Source organism: Ogataea polymorpha (assembly GCF_001664045.1).
Source record: "Ogataea polymorpha strain NCYC 495 leu1.1 chromosome Unknown OGAPOscaffold_5, whole genome shotgun sequence".
NCBI lineage: Eukaryota > Fungi > Ascomycota > Pichiomycetes > Pichiales > Pichiaceae > Ogataea > Ogataea polymorpha.
In genome coordinates, this window is record NW_017264702.1 from 709,472 (window position 1) to 725,264 (window position 15,793).

General features: G+C 52.9%; 10 protein-coding genes across 10 annotated transcripts; 3 read left to right on the forward strand and 7 right to left on the reverse strand.

Annotated features, from left to right (window-relative positions):
• Positions 1-573: 573 nt before the first annotated feature.
• OGAPODRAFT_16883 (uncharacterized protein) lies at positions 574-4,706 on the forward strand. The gene has a single exon (XM_018354725.1). It carries the CDS (start codon positions 594-596, stop codon positions 2,847-2,849), a length of 2,256 nt encoding a protein of 751 aa, XP_018209980.1. The 5' UTR covers positions 574-593; the 3' UTR covers positions 2,850-4,706.
• Positions 574-5,005, reverse strand: OGAPODRAFT_77244 (uncharacterized protein; the record flags this gene model as incomplete). The annotated part of the gene is made up of 2 exons (XM_018356303.1): positions 574-4,763; positions 4,929-5,005. The coding sequence occupies 2 exons, from the start codon at positions 5,003-5,005 to the stop codon at positions 2,861-2,863; spliced, it is 1,980 nt and encodes a 659-aa protein (XP_018209981.1). The 3' UTR covers positions 574-2,860.
• Positions 5,006-5,265: 260 nt separating this feature from the next.
• OGAPODRAFT_94866 (uncharacterized protein) lies at positions 5,266-7,049 on the forward strand (the record flags this gene model as incomplete). Its single annotated transcript, XM_018357637.1, has 1 exon — positions 5,266-7,049. One exon carries the CDS (start codon positions 5,266-5,268, stop codon positions 6,229-6,231), a length of 966 nt encoding a protein of 321 aa, XP_018209982.1. The 3' UTR covers positions 6,232-7,049.
• OGAPODRAFT_94867 (uncharacterized protein) lies at positions 5,356-7,026 on the reverse strand (the record flags this gene model as incomplete). Its single annotated transcript, XM_018357638.1, has 2 exons — positions 5,356-6,327; positions 6,362-7,026. 2 exons carry the CDS (start codon positions 7,024-7,026, stop codon positions 6,309-6,311), a joined length of 684 nt encoding a protein of 227 aa, XP_018209983.1. The 3' UTR covers positions 5,356-6,308.
• Positions 7,050-7,349: 300 nt separating the features above from the next.
• OGAPODRAFT_101511 (uncharacterized protein) lies at positions 7,350-9,047 on the forward strand (the record flags this gene model as incomplete). Its single annotated transcript, XM_018353052.1, has 1 exon — positions 7,350-9,047. One exon carries the CDS (start codon positions 7,350-7,352, stop codon positions 9,030-9,032), a length of 1,683 nt encoding a protein of 560 aa, XP_018209984.1. The 3' UTR covers positions 9,033-9,047.
• A 7-nt stretch (positions 9,048-9,054) lies between these two features.
• OGAPODRAFT_9289 (uncharacterized protein) lies at positions 9,055-10,539 on the reverse strand (the record flags this gene model as incomplete). Its single annotated transcript, XM_018357240.1, has 1 exon — positions 9,055-10,539. One exon carries the CDS (start codon positions 10,537-10,539, stop codon positions 9,055-9,057), a length of 1,485 nt encoding a protein of 494 aa, XP_018209985.1.
• Positions 10,540-10,776: 237 nt separating this feature from the next.
• On the reverse strand, positions 10,777-12,426 carry OGAPODRAFT_16884 (uncharacterized protein). Its single transcript, XM_018354726.1, has one exon. It carries the CDS (start codon positions 12,413-12,415, stop codon positions 10,832-10,834), a length of 1,584 nt encoding a protein of 527 aa, XP_018209986.1. The 5' UTR covers positions 12,416-12,426; the 3' UTR covers positions 10,777-10,831.
• Positions 12,427-12,459: 33 nt separating this feature from the next.
• Positions 12,460-12,945, reverse strand: OGAPODRAFT_16885 (uncharacterized protein; the record flags this gene model as incomplete). Its single annotated transcript, XM_018354727.1, has 1 exon — positions 12,460-12,945. A coding segment is annotated over exon 1 (392 nt), but the record flags the coding sequence as incomplete, so codon positions are not given.
• A 2-nt stretch (positions 12,946-12,947) lies between these two features.
• On the reverse strand, positions 12,948-15,555 carry OGAPODRAFT_83053 (uncharacterized protein; the record flags this gene model as incomplete). Its single annotated transcript, XM_018356675.1, has 1 exon — positions 12,948-15,555. A coding segment is annotated over exon 1 (1,341 nt), but the record flags the coding sequence as incomplete, so codon positions are not given.
• On the reverse strand, positions 14,365-15,396 carry OGAPODRAFT_50079 (uncharacterized protein; the record flags this gene model as incomplete). The annotated part of the gene is made up of 1 exon (XM_018355652.1): positions 14,365-15,396. One exon carries the CDS (start codon positions 15,394-15,396, stop codon positions 14,365-14,367), a length of 1,032 nt encoding a protein of 343 aa, XP_018209989.1.
• Positions 15,556-15,793: the final 238 nt, after the last annotated feature.

A 15,793-nucleotide genomic window follows, 5' to 3' on the forward strand; every position in this document is an offset into this window, starting at 1 on the left:
TGGGTGTCCTGGTTCAGTGCCAGCGACGAGCTCGACGGCGAAACGGGGTTCACCGAAGGGAGCCGGGACGAGCGTCGGGACGTGGTGGGCGATGCGAGTGGACTGGACTCCTGCGATTTGTTCTTGCGCTGCGCAGACGACGTCAATGCCTCGGAGGCACCAAAACTCTCGGCCGTGTACTTGGAGTTGAACTGCGGAATCGAGTGATTCGTGGGGAACTCGCTATCGTGCTCCAGAATCTGTTGTTTGTTCGCTATTCCTGTCATTCTGCGTGGGGACGTTGCATAGGACAAGCAAAGACTAATGGTGGGTGGTAATAGAAAGGTAGAGGGCGAGAGAACGGCGGCTAAAAATGCAGTGGCTGCTGAAACTCGCACCAGACTATTTTATCTACCTATTTTTCGAATGAGACAGCAATTTTTCCGCTGATTTTTGTGTCTGATCATAGCTAGAATGGCACGCGACCCGTGTCACGTGCACGCATTTTTCATTCATAATCCTACCACACATTTTTTTCCCTCGCGCCTTGGCTTATCGAGAAAAAAATAAGTCTCCCAGGTAAATCCCCCCCAGCGTGTGGCCATGTATCGCAAATGCTAGGAAACTTGCTCAGAAAAAAAGAGTTTTGCCAGCAGGAACCTACTCTCGACCCGCAGGTGCCGCCGCCCCCATACGCCGCCAGTGATGCCCATTACAACGGGTCCCAGCTCTACGGCCCCGGCAACACTGTCCCGGTTGCCACTTTCCGGCTCTCTGACAAGTCGAGTCTTTGTCGACTTGTGGTGGTGCAGGACTCTGGGATTCGGTCGAAACAGACGTTGTTCGACTCAGCGCTCAGCCTGCGACCCGGCGTCTCCGAGGCATCAAGTCCGGCGTACTTGAACAAGTCGTTTCACCACCCGACCAGCGAGCTTGCGGCGCTTATGTTTGGCTACTACGGCATTCTGCTGAACGAGACCATCTCCACCACCAAGCTGCACTACCTTCCGCCTCTCGCGGCGATGCCTGCGTCGATGCTGGTCACTCGGCTATTTTCCGTGAACAGCAGCTTCAGGCTGTGCGAGAGCGGCAATGGCGACCCGGACTGGGCTCCTAAGCCCTGTGTTTACTCGCGGAGTGCCCCAATGTGCGACGAGGCGCCCACAAGAATGGCCTTTGGCCTGATTGTGCCGATAGGCAGGGATCAGAATGCCCATGAAATACTGACAAACCATTGGCCGGAAATCGCAGGACACTTGGAATCCACGCAAAAACTTATTGTGGCCAAACTTCGCGCACTCGCGTCGCTTGGTCGACCGTGTGCAGGGTCTAAACCCTCGTTCCCCGCTGGCTGCCTCCAAAAAGAGCCCGATCTAGTGCACAGCCTGCATCTTTTTGTGCGGTCGCTGGTTTTCCTCATCGAGACTCCACGGCTGTACGTCCCGCTGAAACAAAGCGACTCGACGTTGTGCCGGTGGGCCGTTGCCGTGGCGACGTGGCTGGAGCTCAAGGATGGCCGCCACCCGTCACTGGCGTTGCTACAGGCGCCGATCCAGGAATCCCAGTCGACGTCGCCCAGCCACCCGTGCTCCCCCGTTGTTGGACTCAAGTTTCTAGCCACGCTGCTCACGCTCATTCTGCCGCACCGCCGCGAAATCGTCGACGGCCCGCTCAACTACCTTACCCGTCGTTCCGTGCGCGTTGTACTTGTCACGGGCAACCCGGTCGTTTCGCAGAAACTTGTTTTAATTCTTGCAGGCATCTTTGGCTATGATCATTTTACATTTTCCAAATCGCTCGAAAAGGACGACGACACAGACACTGATCCCGGGCAAAGCCCGACTGCGTCGAAACCGATCCCGATCCAGCGCACCGCGTATCACGACGACTCCAGCTCTGAGTCGATGTCGCCCGAAATGACGTTCAGCTCCGGCTCCACCAAGGGCTGGGAGATCCCGTCCAAGGCGACACCTATCATCTCAAACTCACCGAAATTCACCGAGTTTGCGAAGCCCGAGCGCCAGCCTATGTCGCAAGTCAGACGAGCGTCCTCGTACGCTTCTCTCCAGAATCTGTCGACGTCGTACGGGTCGCAGTCAACAACAATGTCGTCGTCGTGGCGCAATCGACTCCACTTCGGCTCGTTCATGGAGCGCTGGCGGTCCGGTCTCGGCGAGAGCGTGGAAGTGACACCACCAGCGGTCGCAGAGTACGACGAGTACCCGTGGAAATCTGTGTCCTCAGGCGCAGGCAACCTCTCGCGATTGACACGTGACCTCGGGTCACTTGATATTGACAAGGAGAAAGCCGTGGTTCGCACCACGTACGAGATCCCGAGTGTGGCCGAGCGTGTCGATCTGGCGCAGCTCGTGATGGCGGCTGACGTGCACTTTGAGGCTGTAGACTTGGCGGGCGGCGCGAAAGTGCTCGACATTGCTCCCCTAGCCTTGAAAATACCCCGTCCCCAGGTGTTGCCGCTGATGACCGGTTTCATCGACCAGTACCGGCCTGAATTTTCTCTTCAGGCATGTCCTGTACACTACAATCTGGAGGGTCAGATCGGCGAGTCGATGCGCGATGACTGCGCGCGTTTGGGCCCAAAAGCCATTAGCAGGACGTTTGTGATTAATCTGAAGCAGCGCGAGGTAAAGCTGATGGAGATGCATTACTGTGCAGAGACCGAGACGGGAGAAACAAACTGTCGCCCCACGGTTGTGCGGCTCTTTGCTCCTTATAAACGCGATTTCTCTGAGAAACTAGCTCACGACGTGGAGCAATGTGACGCGGTGCTGAACCATATCCTTTACCTAATCAAAAATCGCAACGAAAATGACAAGATCCGCGCGCTGATCGAGCAATTGATACACTAATACTATTTACATCAGTCCTTGCGCAGGAACGACTGGTATGCGTCCGACGAGATACGGACCTGGCCCACGGCCTTGAGGTTTTTCTTGCCCTCTTTCTGTTTGGCAAGCAATTTTTTGCGCCGCGAGATGTCTGCCGCATGCAGTTTGGCCAGCACGTCTTTGCGGCGAGCCTTGATGGTTTCTCTTGCAATTATGCGGTTGTTGGCCTTGGCCTGAATGATCACTTCGAACTGCTGGATCCGCAGAAACTCTTTGAGCCGCTGGACTGCTCGCCGCGCCGTCTTTTCGAGCTGGCTCCTATGCAGCACCATTGACAGCGCGTCGACGCCGTTCCCGTTCACCAGTAGCTCCAGCTTGTGGATGTCAGAAGGACGGTACCCGTGATCCTCGTAGTCAAGCGACGCATAACCGCGCGTCGCGCTCTTGAGCTTGCCGAAAAAATCGTCAATCAGCTGCGACGTCGGCAGCAGATACTTGACCAGCGCCTGTCCGTTTGACAAGTACTGTATATCCACCTGTTCGCCGCGATGGTTGTCACACAGAGTCATCACTGTGCCCGTGTACTCGCTCGGGAACGTCATCAGAGCCTCCACGTACGGCTCGCTTAGGTATCGGATCTTCTGTTTCTGTGTACCATCCGGAAACTCGTCCGGATTGCTCACCACCTGCTCTGTGCCGTCTGTGTAGTGCACTTTGTACGGCACCGTTGGCGATGTAATAATAAGATTTTTACCATGCTCTTTTTCGAGCCGCTCCTTGAAAATCGACGCATGTAGCGACCCAAGAAATCCAAGTCGCCAGCCTTGGCCCAAGGCGTTCGACGTGGCCCGCTGGATTGTCACTGACCTGTCGTTCAGGAAAAGGTGCTGCAGACTCTCCTCCATTTTCTTGAAATCTGACCCTTCCGCCGGGAACGCGCCCACGAAAACCATCGGTTTCGGCTCCTCAAAGCCTTCCAACGGCTCCGCGTCAGAGTTCGCCAGGATAAGCGTGTCGCCGACAAACGCGTCGTTCGGATCTTTGAACCCAGGAATCACATACGCAACCTGGCCAGCAACCAATTGTGGCATCGGCGTGCGCTCGGGATACATGATACCGACTTCTTTAACCTCGTATTTTTCTTTGGTGCGACAGCTCTCTATTTTGGTGCCTTTCTTGATAACACCGTCCACCATGTTCACTAGAAGGATAACCCCCACGTACGGATCGTACCACGAGTCCACTATCTGCGCCCGCAACGGTGCATCTGGCCGACAGTGCATCGGAGGCGCAATCTTCTCGATCATCGCTGGTAAAAGATACTCAACGTTCTGCCCCGTCTTTGCGCTCACGTGCACAATGTCACGTGCTGGAAGCTCGAAAGTGGTGGCGATCTGTTCCTCGGCGCGCTCAATGTTCGCCGTGTCGAGGTCGATCTTGTTGATTACCGGCAGCAGCCGCAAGTCCATCGAATACGCAAGGTAGAAGTTGGCGACGGTTTGCGCCTTGATTCCTTCAGACGCGTCCACGAGCAGTAGTGCGCCTTGGCACGACGCATACGACCGTGACACCTCGAGACGAAAATCCACATGGCCTGGCGAGTCCACCAGGTGGAACAAGTAGTCCTCTCCTTTGTAATGGTAGATCATGGAAACGGTTTGGGCCTTGACAGTAATGCCTCTTTCCTTCTCGACGTCGAGTTTATCGAGAATTTGTTTGTTCTGCTGGCCTGGTTCAACGACTCCTGTCAGCTCAAGCAATCTATCGCTCAAAGTGGATTTTCCGTGGTCGACATGGGCCACAATGATGAAGTTTCTATAGTTTTTCAGCGGGATCTTGGCCATCCGTTCTGCGAGCTGGTCTTTCGGGATACGAATCGGGTTGTTGACCTTGTCAATTTCGTAGTTGAGGTACTCTCTACGCGTGCTGAGCCGTCTGGAATACAGCCACAACCGGGAACGCGGGACTATTCGTCGGAACATGGATAATTATATGGTATGAATTTTTTTCTACTATACACGCTTACCTCAGCAAGCCATTCAAGTGTGTTTAAGAACGACAATCACAGAGTCCCCTCTGAGAAACATCTTGGACACGAACCGTTCTCGCATCATCTTTTTGTTTCTATCGTCTGGGTTGGTCTCGGTCCAGATCTCCTTGACGTTCTCGAGAATCATGTTGCAATGGCGGTCAAAGGCCTTGACCTTGGCCAGGAGCTTGTGGTTGTTTCTCAGCGAGATCAGCACTGTGGCGCTGTTGTGGATGGCGTTGGTCAGCAGCCGGAGCGGTCCATTGTTGAACTCGTAGTCCTCTAAGTCCTGCAAGTCTTTTTCGGACAGCTCTGCGCGCGGCTTGTTGAGCAGGTCCGACATGCAAAAGATATATAAATTATTTCAAACGAGATAATTTCTTTCCGATAATCCTTACACCGACCTCCATGTTGCGGCGAATCTTGACGAGACGCAGCGTCTGTTTTGCAAGGCCGGTGCGAAAGAACTACTTCTTCCACGGCAACCTGTTTAATGCCAACAGCGAGGACAACCATGCGACGGCAGGGCCTAACATTGTCGACGTGATCAACGAGATAAATGACGACCAGAACTTTAAATTCGACCTTCACACGCCCGACAAGGTCGACGGCGTGGCGTCGCAGCTGGACAACCTGATCCCGATCTTGGACGAGCATGAGCCCACCGACGCAGCAAGCGAGATCGACGCGGACCAGATCCGGATGGAGTCGTTTTTGGACACATATAAAGTGTGGAAACAGCTGCGGGACAGCGGGTTCAGCGAGGCGGAGAGCGAGGTGGTCCTGGGGCTGATCAAGGCTGTACTGAAGCAGAAGCTGACGTGGCTCAACAACAAATTTGTGCCGCAGGTGGACCTCGAGAACGAGGCGTATTTATTCGAGGCTGCGCACAGCGAGTTGCTGGTGGAAACACGCAACTACCGCGAGATCTCACTCACAGAGCTTACCAGTTCGTCGATCGGGCTGAAACGAATATTCAACCTGCTGCAGGACGAGACTACGTCGCGACTACAACTCAACGACAACTCCATCAAGATGATTCTTAACCAGTTCAAGCACGAAAATAATCTACAACTCAAGCGACTCAACATCAAAAACCAGGACCTCAACAACAAAATCATCTCAGAGCTTATTTCGGGGCTGCGGTCTGAGGTCGAGACGCTGCGATGGGCGCTCACGCGGTCGGGCATTCTTGCCATTCTGATTATGGCCGTCGCCATCATGACCAGCTGGAACGCCACGAAAAACCTCAAACTGGGCGAGGAGCAGGAGGCCGCGCAGGACGCGCCAATGCTGAGGCAAATCTCAGAGCCTGCAGACGAGGAGAGCCACGACTACGAGGCCGATTGGGACGAGCGCGTGCGTGTGCAGTGATGATCACAGCTTGTGCCTTCGTTTGCCGGCCACGATCTCGTCGAACGCCGTCTGCGGTTTGTTGGCCGTCCAGTCGGCTACGCCAGACATGGTTTCCTGGAGCGCCTGTGCGCGCACTTGTGTGTCGAACGTGTGGCGCATGAGCCGTTTGTTGACAAAAATGCTCTCGCGGTCGAGACCGACCAGCTCTTTATTCAGCATCTTTGTGAGCTGCTCATTGAATTCGTCGCAGTCATCCAGATCGAACACTCTGTTGACAAGTCCGAGCGCATGCAATTTGGCTGCCGAGAGTGGTTTTGCCAGCAGCACGTGTTCCAGAGCGGTGCTCAGCCCAAGCCGCTGCGGCAGCGACACGGCTGCTGCGCACTCCGTCGTGAGACCGATGTTGGTGAACGGGAACGACATAAACACCTTGTGGTTCTGAGCGTACACGAGGTCTGCCAGAGCGACGAGCGACGCCGTGAGCCCGATTACCGGCCCGTTGAGCCCGACCACCAGCAATTTGCGGTGCGACGTGAACAGATGCACTAGACACAGGTTTTTCGCGCCGATCTCGCTAAGGATCTCGCTGCTGGTCTTGTTTTTTAGCTGGGCAACCGTCTTGATGTTGGCACCCGCACTGAACATCGGGCCCCTGCCCACGACAAGCGTGGCTGTTGTGTGCGGGTGCTTGTCCGCCAACTCGAGCAGCTCGGCAAGCTGCACAAACTGGGCGATCGTGAGGGCGTTTCTGGTGTGTGGATCGTCCAGAACGATCACAAACACCTGGTTGACGATTTTATAGCTTGGAGACATGTAGTTATCAGCGATATAGGAGGAATATAAAGACTAGAATGTGGGGTATTGACATGTGAAAAATATCTGGTGCATACCTGCGAAAAGGCGGGCTACATGGTGGTCAGCAGACAAGCCCGAGACAAACCTTTGTAGACGGTTCCTGCTGAGGCCCTTGCCTGTGATGCACCCTTCCATGGCCATGTTCTTCGTCTTTGCCCTTTCTCGCTGAGGACTTCCCGGCCTGGCATTTCGGCTACGACTTCCGCACAAAAAAAAAAATCAGCTCTAGTGCAGCTACTTATATAAATACACCGGCCACATTCACCAGCTCACAATTTTCCATGCGCTCTTTCCTGCTGTTGCACAGACGCGGAGTGGCCCAGCTGGCCTACTTCCAGACGCCAAAGCACGTCACGAACGAGATCGTCAGGCCGTTCGCCAAGCACGACCAGCTTGACTGGGACCTGCTCAAGAGCGAGCTGTTCTCTTTCTCCGACACCACGACCAAAATCCCGCTCGTGATTGGCGGCAAGGAGTACTACAACAGAGACCTCAAAACCCAGGTCAATCCGGGCAACCACAAACAGGTGATTGCGGAGTACGCCACTGCGACGGAAAAAGACGTCGTTGAGGCGATCGACGCAGCACAGAAGGCCAAGAAAGAATGGCTCAACACCTCGTTCGACGACAGAGCCGCCATCTTCTACAAGGCCGCAGACCTCATCTCCACCAAGTACAGACACCGTATGCTGGCCGCCACAATCATCGGCCAGGGCAAAAACGTCTACCAGGCAGAGATCGACGCCGTGGCAGAGCTGGCGGACTTCTTCCGGTTCAACATCAAGTACGCGCACCAGTTGTACAACACGCAGCCGCCAGAGTCAAGCAACGGTGTCTGGAACCGCGTTGAGTACAGACCGTTGGAGGGATTCGTGTACGCGGTCACTCCGTTCAACTTCACGGCCATTGCTGCCAATTTGGTGGGTGCTCCAGCCCTGATGGGCAACACCGTGGTCTGGAAACCGTCACAGTATGCCGTGCTGTCTAACTACACGATGTTCCAGGTTTTGAGAGAAGCCGGACTGCCAGAAGGCGTGATAAACTTTATTCCAGGCGACCCAGAGATGATCACCAACTGTGTTTTGTCAGACAAAAATTTCAACGCTCTGCATTTCACCGGCTCGACGCAGGTTTTTGGCGACATTTGGGCTAAAATCGCCAACAACACCGCCCAGGGCAAATACAGAGACTTCCCAAGGATTGTCGGAGAGACAGGTGGCAAGAACTTCCATCTGGTGGATAAGTCTGCCAATGTGAGCCACGCTGTTTTGTCGACGATTCGCGGCGCATTCGAGTACCAGGGCCAGAAATGCTCTGCAACCTCGCGTCTGTATGTAGACGCTGAGGTCTGGCCAGAGTTCAAAAAACAGCTCGTGAAACATACCAACGAGATCGTGCCCACCAACACCTCGGCCACCAACGGCCTGCACCAGTTCATGGGCCCTGTGATCCACAAAAACTCTTTCGACAAGCTGAGCGCGGCGATCGACTCCATCAAGGACGACGCCGACCTTGAGCTGCTGTGCGGCGGCCTTGCCAACGCGTCCGAGGGCTACTTTGTCAAACCAACGATTGTTGAGACGTCGAACCCTCTCCATTCGTTTATGACGACTGAATTTTTTGGCCCGCTGCTGACGGTCTACGTTTATGAGGACCTCGACCAAATTCTGCCCCAGATCGACTCTGCCACCAAATACGGTCTGACAGGCTCTGTTTTCGCTTCCGACCGCAAAATCATCAGAAAAGTGCAGGAGGAGCTCAGGTATTCCGCTGGAAACTTCTACATCAACGACAAGTCCACGGGAGCAGTTGTTGGTCAGCAGCCGTTCGGTGGAAGCAGGATGTCGGGAACGAACGACAAAGCCGGCTCAGCGTCGATTCTGTCGAGATTTGTGACTCCGCGGGCCATCAAGGAGAACTTCTATGAGATCTCCGATTACAGATATCCTAGCAACTATGAGTAACACCTAATATAGCGACGTTTCATTAAAACCGTATCAATTTTTTGAAAAAGCCCTTTTTAGGCGGCGTGCCTGGCGGAGGCTCCTGTTTTGTCTGTGCAGGCGGCGATTTCCGGGCCGGCACGCTGACGGGCACTTTGGCCCCTGGCTCGTCCTTCTTTTGTACGCTCATGCGGCGGTTGTACTGGTCCACGATGCTGTTGGACTTGGTCTTGCCCAGCGCATGTGGCGCCGCCATGCCGGTCGCGCGGTCGATCGACGCCAGCGACAATTTGTTGCTGTTGGGACCCCCCACAGGGCCCCCCACAGAGATTGAGCCGCAGGGAGACTGTCCGCTGCTGCTCGAGAGCACCTTGACTGCAGAGAGCGAGTCGTCGTCCCCGAGCATGGATTTCACTTTGGTGGCGCCTTCGGACGCATTTTCGTGGTCGTCAATGTACGGCAGGTCGTTGAGCTTCTCAAACAAGAGCGAATGTGACGTGTCGTTGGTCTTGAACTTGCGGAAGCTGTTCATGGAGCTGACCGATGCAGACGAGGACGAGGAAGTCGAGTCCACGGCAGACGACTCCAACGAAAACTTCTTGTCGTGGGGCTCGCACGCGTATGGCTCGTCTGCCTCTTCGATCGTGATGAATGGTGTGTTGCTGTTTTCTGGAAACGGCTGCTTGAACTGGATGCCGTTGGTGCGATCGATGAGCTGCGGACGCCGCTCCTCGTAGTCCTCGTTCACGTACACTATCGGAATGATAGACCGGAGGCCGACGATCGACCCGAACCGGCGTTTACTATGCGAAGACCCTACCAGGATGGCGGTCGGGTTGTATAAGTTGAGGATGTCTCGGAGGTAATTGACGCTGCGGCAGAACTCGAAGTTGATCTGCACCTTGAGATCCGGATCGTGCTTGTAGAACTTGTCGAGGATGATCTCCATTAATTCCGGTAAATACTCGTCCTTGTATTTTTCGTCGTTTATGGAGCAACAAATAATCACGTTATCACCATCCTTGGCCTTGGAGTCTAAGTAGTAGTCTATTGCGCCCAACGACGACGCCTTCGACGAGATCAACACGAGATAAAAGCGGTTGTTGCTGATTTTCTGCGACCAGTCAGGGTGCTGGAAGCTGAAACACAGCGAGCTGGTGCGGATAGTGGGGCGTGTGGGGTAGTCACTGGCGAGTTTGTGGTATGTTTTGCGCGCGAGCTTGGACTGGTTGAATGGGTCGACAACAAGCGAGTAGTCTGTTTCGAACTTGAAGTCGTCGATGTTGACCCGTTTCATGGCAAATTGCGAGTCCAGCTGTAGGATTTCGTCGTCGGACATGTCGACCAGGCTTTTCTTACGGTAGCGGTCGCCGCCCGCGGTGAGCCCCTGATCTCTGTTTTTGAGAATCGGCTTGGGCGTAGATACCGATTCTGCGGGCGCGTTGGGCACTGAGTGGTCGTCGATGATGTCGACATCGAGATTGTTGAAAGAGACCCTTCTGCGATAATAGCTGATAGCAGTAGACATAGGGCAGTGTGAATAAATCAGGGCAGGAGTGTCTCTTTATATTGATCATCACCTAATTTAGCAGAATGAGCTGATTGGCTGCAAAAGCGGAAATCAGACTTGGCATGCTCAAAAAAGGGTTCTCTACCTGCGGGGACAGAGCCCAGGCGCCCCGTCAAAATTATTGATGTGACACAGCCACGCCTAGCGCAATTCATGCAGGCTAAGCCATGGAAATTTCCCGAGATAGTTTCTAATCTTATGAGCCGCAGCCCAATTTCAGGGTGCAATTAAGCTACTCGGGTCTATTTATTTATACATCTCCCTTGACAACCTTGTCGCCGCTGCGTCCCACCAGCTGGAGCTTGCCGTCCTTGTTGATGTTGACAATCACCTCCACGGAGCTGCCCTCGCCAACGCCTCTCAGAGCCATCTGCGCCAGCAGCGTGCCGGGAACGTAATGCACGCTCTTGACAATCTCTGGCTCCTCCTCCTCGCTGTCCTCGTCGTCCGAGAACTTCTCGGCCTCAACAACGGTCTCCTTAACCTTGCGCTCGCCCTCGTAAAGCTCGATGAAGACGTCGTCCGCACCAGCCTTCAATGTCACGCTTTTTCTGATCGGGTACGCCGTCTCTCTCGAAACAACCGTCAGGAATTCACCCTCGCCGGTCTTTATGCCGATTGGCTTGGCAATGTGCTGTGTGTTCGTGACCACAGGCTGCGTCGACTCCTCAATCTCTTCCACGTCGAACGACGCGACGATCGACGCCTGCAGGGCAGCGCCTCTGCAGATCAGCTCGTTGGGGTTGCACAGCTTGCTGTCGGTGGATGGAGAGCTGATCACGGTGGATTCCGGGAAAACGGCCGCAACGTTGGCCGCGACCTTTGGGATGTTCGAGGAGCCGCCCACAAGCAGCACTTCGTCGATGTCAAGAGTCTCTAAGCCAGCTTTGGCAACCACAGACTCGACAAAGGCAGACATTCTGGTGAACACTGAGCGGCCTGCAACCTCAAACCGCAGTCTGTTGATCGTCGAATGGAAGTCGTAGCCCTCTGCAAGCGAGTCGATTGAAATTGTCGAGGTCTGGACGTTGGAAAGAGTCTTCTTGGTGATGATACACGCACTCTTAAGCTTGGCCAGCGATCTGGCGTTGGCCGTTGGGTCCACCTTGTACTTTTTCTGGAACTCCTTGGCAAAGTACTCCACCAAGCAGTCATCCAGCTTGTCACCACCGAGCTCGTAGTCATGAGCAGTGGCGAGAATGGTGAGAATACCGCCTCTCACAGCAATAACAGCAGCGTCCGAACGAACACCACCAAAGTCAGCAACCACAAACAGCCTGTCCTTGTCCAGTGCATCCTTGGCAACTAGATGCGCAAATAGAGCAGCCGTAGGCTCGTTGATCAGCTGCAGAACCTTGATGTCTGCGTCGCTGGAGATCTTCTTTAATGCAGCCTTTTGTCCTTCCGAAAAGTTCGTTGGCACCGCAATGACGGCTCCCTCAATCTTCTCGCCGATATAGTCCTCGGCAGCAGCCTTGATCTGTTTCAAGTGTCTCGTGGCGATCTCATCCACAGTGACCTGTTTGTCATTGATGGAATAGCCAGTCTTTCCGTCCAAATTGATCGGATGAGCAGAATTTTGAGAGTATGTAGGGTCGATCTTGTCGAACGGAAGACCGATATAGTCTCTGAAATTGACGATGGTGGAATTAGGGTTTCTAACCAGCTGGGCCTGGGCCTGCGCACCGTGGTACTCGTCGTCTCCAACGTACGAAAGCGCAGAGGCAATGAAACGGTCACCGTCAGGGTTAGCAATGACATCAATCTTGCCGTCGTCCTTGGCAATAGCAATGGACGAGGTGGAGTTACCAAAAGCGATACCTATAGAAGCCATGGTGGTGAAGAACGGAATAAAAATTCGATTTTTTTCACGATAAAATTTTATTGAGCAGCACACGTCTATTCAGTGCGAAGAGCCAGCTATAGAGAAGCAATGAGAAAGGAAAACAGATCACTCAAACATAAAGCAGTGAAGCGCAAATGCGAAGCCGACGACGCTGACTACTGCTGATAGACTCGAGTCCGGCGACACACCGGCAGCGTTTTGGAACGTCACGTTTCTGACCGTTGACGATACACCCACCGTGCTTGTTTGCAGGGTAGAGTCACTGGACTCGGTGACTTTGGCCGTGCTGTACTGCCTGCTAGCCTCAGCAGTTGTTGTGGGAACCGAAATCGACCCGTTGAAATAGTTCGCGTAGGCAATTGCCGTTGGCTCCCTGAAATCGCGCTGTTGCAGCTGCATGGCAGCCAGTGTAGGAATCGCCGGACAGTCAACACCCAGTCGGCCGAGTATGGAGCAGAAGCGGGATGTGAATTCGTTGAACAATGTCACGGTCGACGTCATCGTCACGGAGCCAGAACCGGTGATGGAGGTGGTGATGGTGGTGGTCTGTGTAGTGGTGGCAGTCTGTGTTGTGGTAGCCAGCTCAGTCGTAGCCACCGTCTTGGTCTTTTCCTTAGTTGTAGTTTTACACTCAATCTCCGTCTCTGTTGTAGTTTCCGTGTTTGTGTCGTACTTGGTGATTGTCTTTTTCGCAACCGTCTTGGTTGTGCGCTCAATGTCCAGTTCTCTTTCGGTGGTAGTCTCTATATCGAGACAGGTTTTGGTGACTGTGTCGTACTCGGTGTCGGTGACATACTCGTACTCGGTCTTGGTGAGCATTTCCCACTTATGCTTCGTCAGAAACTGGTACATTGTCGTGGGAAGATGTGTAATCTTGTACACTGTTGTAGTGTCTGTTGCAGTTTCGGTGTCATAGTCCGTCTCCGTTTCAGTTTCTGTGTGCACCTTTTTTTTAACCTGTGTTGTGGTCACCTCAACGGTCTCAGGAGGGGAAGCACTTTCGTCATCGCAGTCATCGCCGTCGTAATGGCCCTTGTGCTTTTCGATCTTGTCGCGAATTTTGTCAAAGATGCCTTGGTCAGAAACTTCAACGTTATCTGCCTTCAGCTTGGCCGTCTTGATAGGTTCCGGTACAACACTGGTTAGGGTAGCTTCAGGCGAGGCTTTCTTACCGTTGTTCTTTCCCTGTTTCTTAGGTTTTGAAAGACTTGTTGGCTTGGGCTTTTTCTCCGCTTGAGTAGTCTTGGACTGGTCAACCACTTTGCCATCAGGCTGCTTTGATTTTTCTGCCTTGGCTTTTTCGATGCGTTGATTGATGTACCTCTCCAGCGCCCGAGCCTTGGCCTCATCCTCAGCACCCTTCTGTTCAGTCTTCTTCGTGGACTTTTTATCCTCGCTGATCATGAATTCGAACGGGCTGCCACGCTTGGTCAACCGTCCTGGCAAATTGAGCTCGGTGGTCTCGAAAAACACTCTCAAGTCTCTCCGTGTTCCCTTACTCAGGATCCGCACAATATGGTTGACAAGTCTTTCGCCGATGGCAATTTCGGCAGAGTCTGGTTGTCCCGCCCAACAGGAATGGTCCTTCAACAGTCGTGCAACAGAGTAGTACATCGGATCGGCGTGTTCCAAAGTTCCAGAACATTTTTCAAAGACGGCCCTGTGCAACTGACAACGACTTTGGTCACCATCATCCAATGTTGATTCACCAATATCGCTAAATACTTGAGAAGCACACTGAGAAAATTGCGGACCAAAATGTTCCTCGCTGTATATGGTAGCATCAGAATGGTCATGGCTGGGCTCTTGGCAGTTGACAATTTGGAGGCCAAGGCCTAGAATAAGCAAAGGAGTCACTTTCATGGTGGTGATTTACAAGAAATGCGGTGGATCTTTTTAGGGGGCCAAATCTGACCATATATCTTTACCGCTCAAATTTAGCCCGACACGTTTGTCATCTCTTTTTGTTTTGCCTCCCGCAACAGTTTGCGCTTTTTCTTTGCCTCAAACTCATGCCATTCGCCCTCGATCTTACTCAAAAATTGCAATTTCTGTTCTAGTGGCTCCTCCACAAAATATGGGTGTCTTAGAGCTTCAGACGCGCTGATTCGATTTTTCGGGTTTTTCGACAAAAGTTTGGTAGCCAGGTCAAAACACTGGGGGCTCAAAAGAGACCCAAACTTGGATCGGAACAGCGATGGTTTGTGGCTGTTCGGTCTAAGCATCTCAAACCACGGCAATTTATCGCAATCTGGCCACTCGTCAGTGGTTATCGTTCCCATGATATCGTACACTTTCCATAACTGATCAACTTCATCTGTTCCTTGAAATATAGCATGTCGTGTGAACAGCTCAATCAGCAAACATCCAATTCCCCAAATGTCCACCTCCCGTCCATAATCTGTGGATCCCAATAATATTTCAGGCGGACGATACCACAAGGTGATGACTCTATTAGTGTAGTTTGGCGATTCGACGTTGCTATTAATGTTCTTCATACGCCGTGCAAGCCCAAAGTCTGTAATCTTGAGCACTCCCTTCTCATCTAGCAAAATGTTGGAGCCCTTTATATCTCTGTGAATAACTTTTTTGGTGTGCAAATAGTTGATGCCGCGCAAAAGCTGCTTGAAAATATTCTTCTTCTCGCCATCGCTGATCACAATCTCTGCCTGCTGTAGGATACCTGCCAAATCGTGGTTCATGTACGTGAAAACCATGTAGACTGCATTTTTTTCCACCATCATCTCGCTCAGCCCAACGATGTTTGGGTGGTCGAAAGACTGCAACAGGCCAATCTCCCGGCTCGCAGTGATCGGAAAGCCCTCACGTTCAGACTCGAGTCGCAGACGTTTCAGTGCTACCAGTTGCCCGGTGATTTTGTTTTTCGCCTTGTACACTTTTCCATAGGTTCCTTCTCCGACTTGGTTTATTCGCTCGAAAACAGGGCCCTTGATATCCACATGACGCATAAACAGCATTTCGGGCTGCCATTTATCTTCCTCTTCGTCCTCCATAACGTTTTTGTTGCTGACTTTGGCTCGTTTGAATGTCGGTTGAGCATTGCCTCTAGGTGCAGTGGTCGCACGGGGACCGGTTGGAAGTCGAGGCTCATCGTAGTAATATCGCCGGTCCTGCTCATAGTAGTCATTGCGGTAGTAATAGCGATCATCATAGTACTCGTCGTTGTAATGACGCTTGTCGTAGCGCTGAAATCTAGGCGGTCCTGACATATCTTCCACAAGATAGAAAACTAAAAAAAAAATTACACTAGTGCTAGCTGAAGCAAGCCAGACAGAAAATTTAGCAGGCCTACGATCAAGAGTCCTCCCACACCGGAGCGTCGTTTCTCCCACAACCTAGCAGTGA

Bases quoted from the DNA above. Each gene is read 5' to 3' on its own strand.
- OGAPODRAFT_16883 (XM_018354725.1), top strand. From the start codon at position 594: ATGCTAGGAAACTTGCTCAGAAAAAAAGAGTTTTGCCAGCAGGAACCT.
- OGAPODRAFT_16884 (XM_018354726.1), bottom strand. From the start codon at position 12,415: ATGGCTTCTATAGGTATCGCTTTTGGTAACTCCACCTCGTCCATTGCT.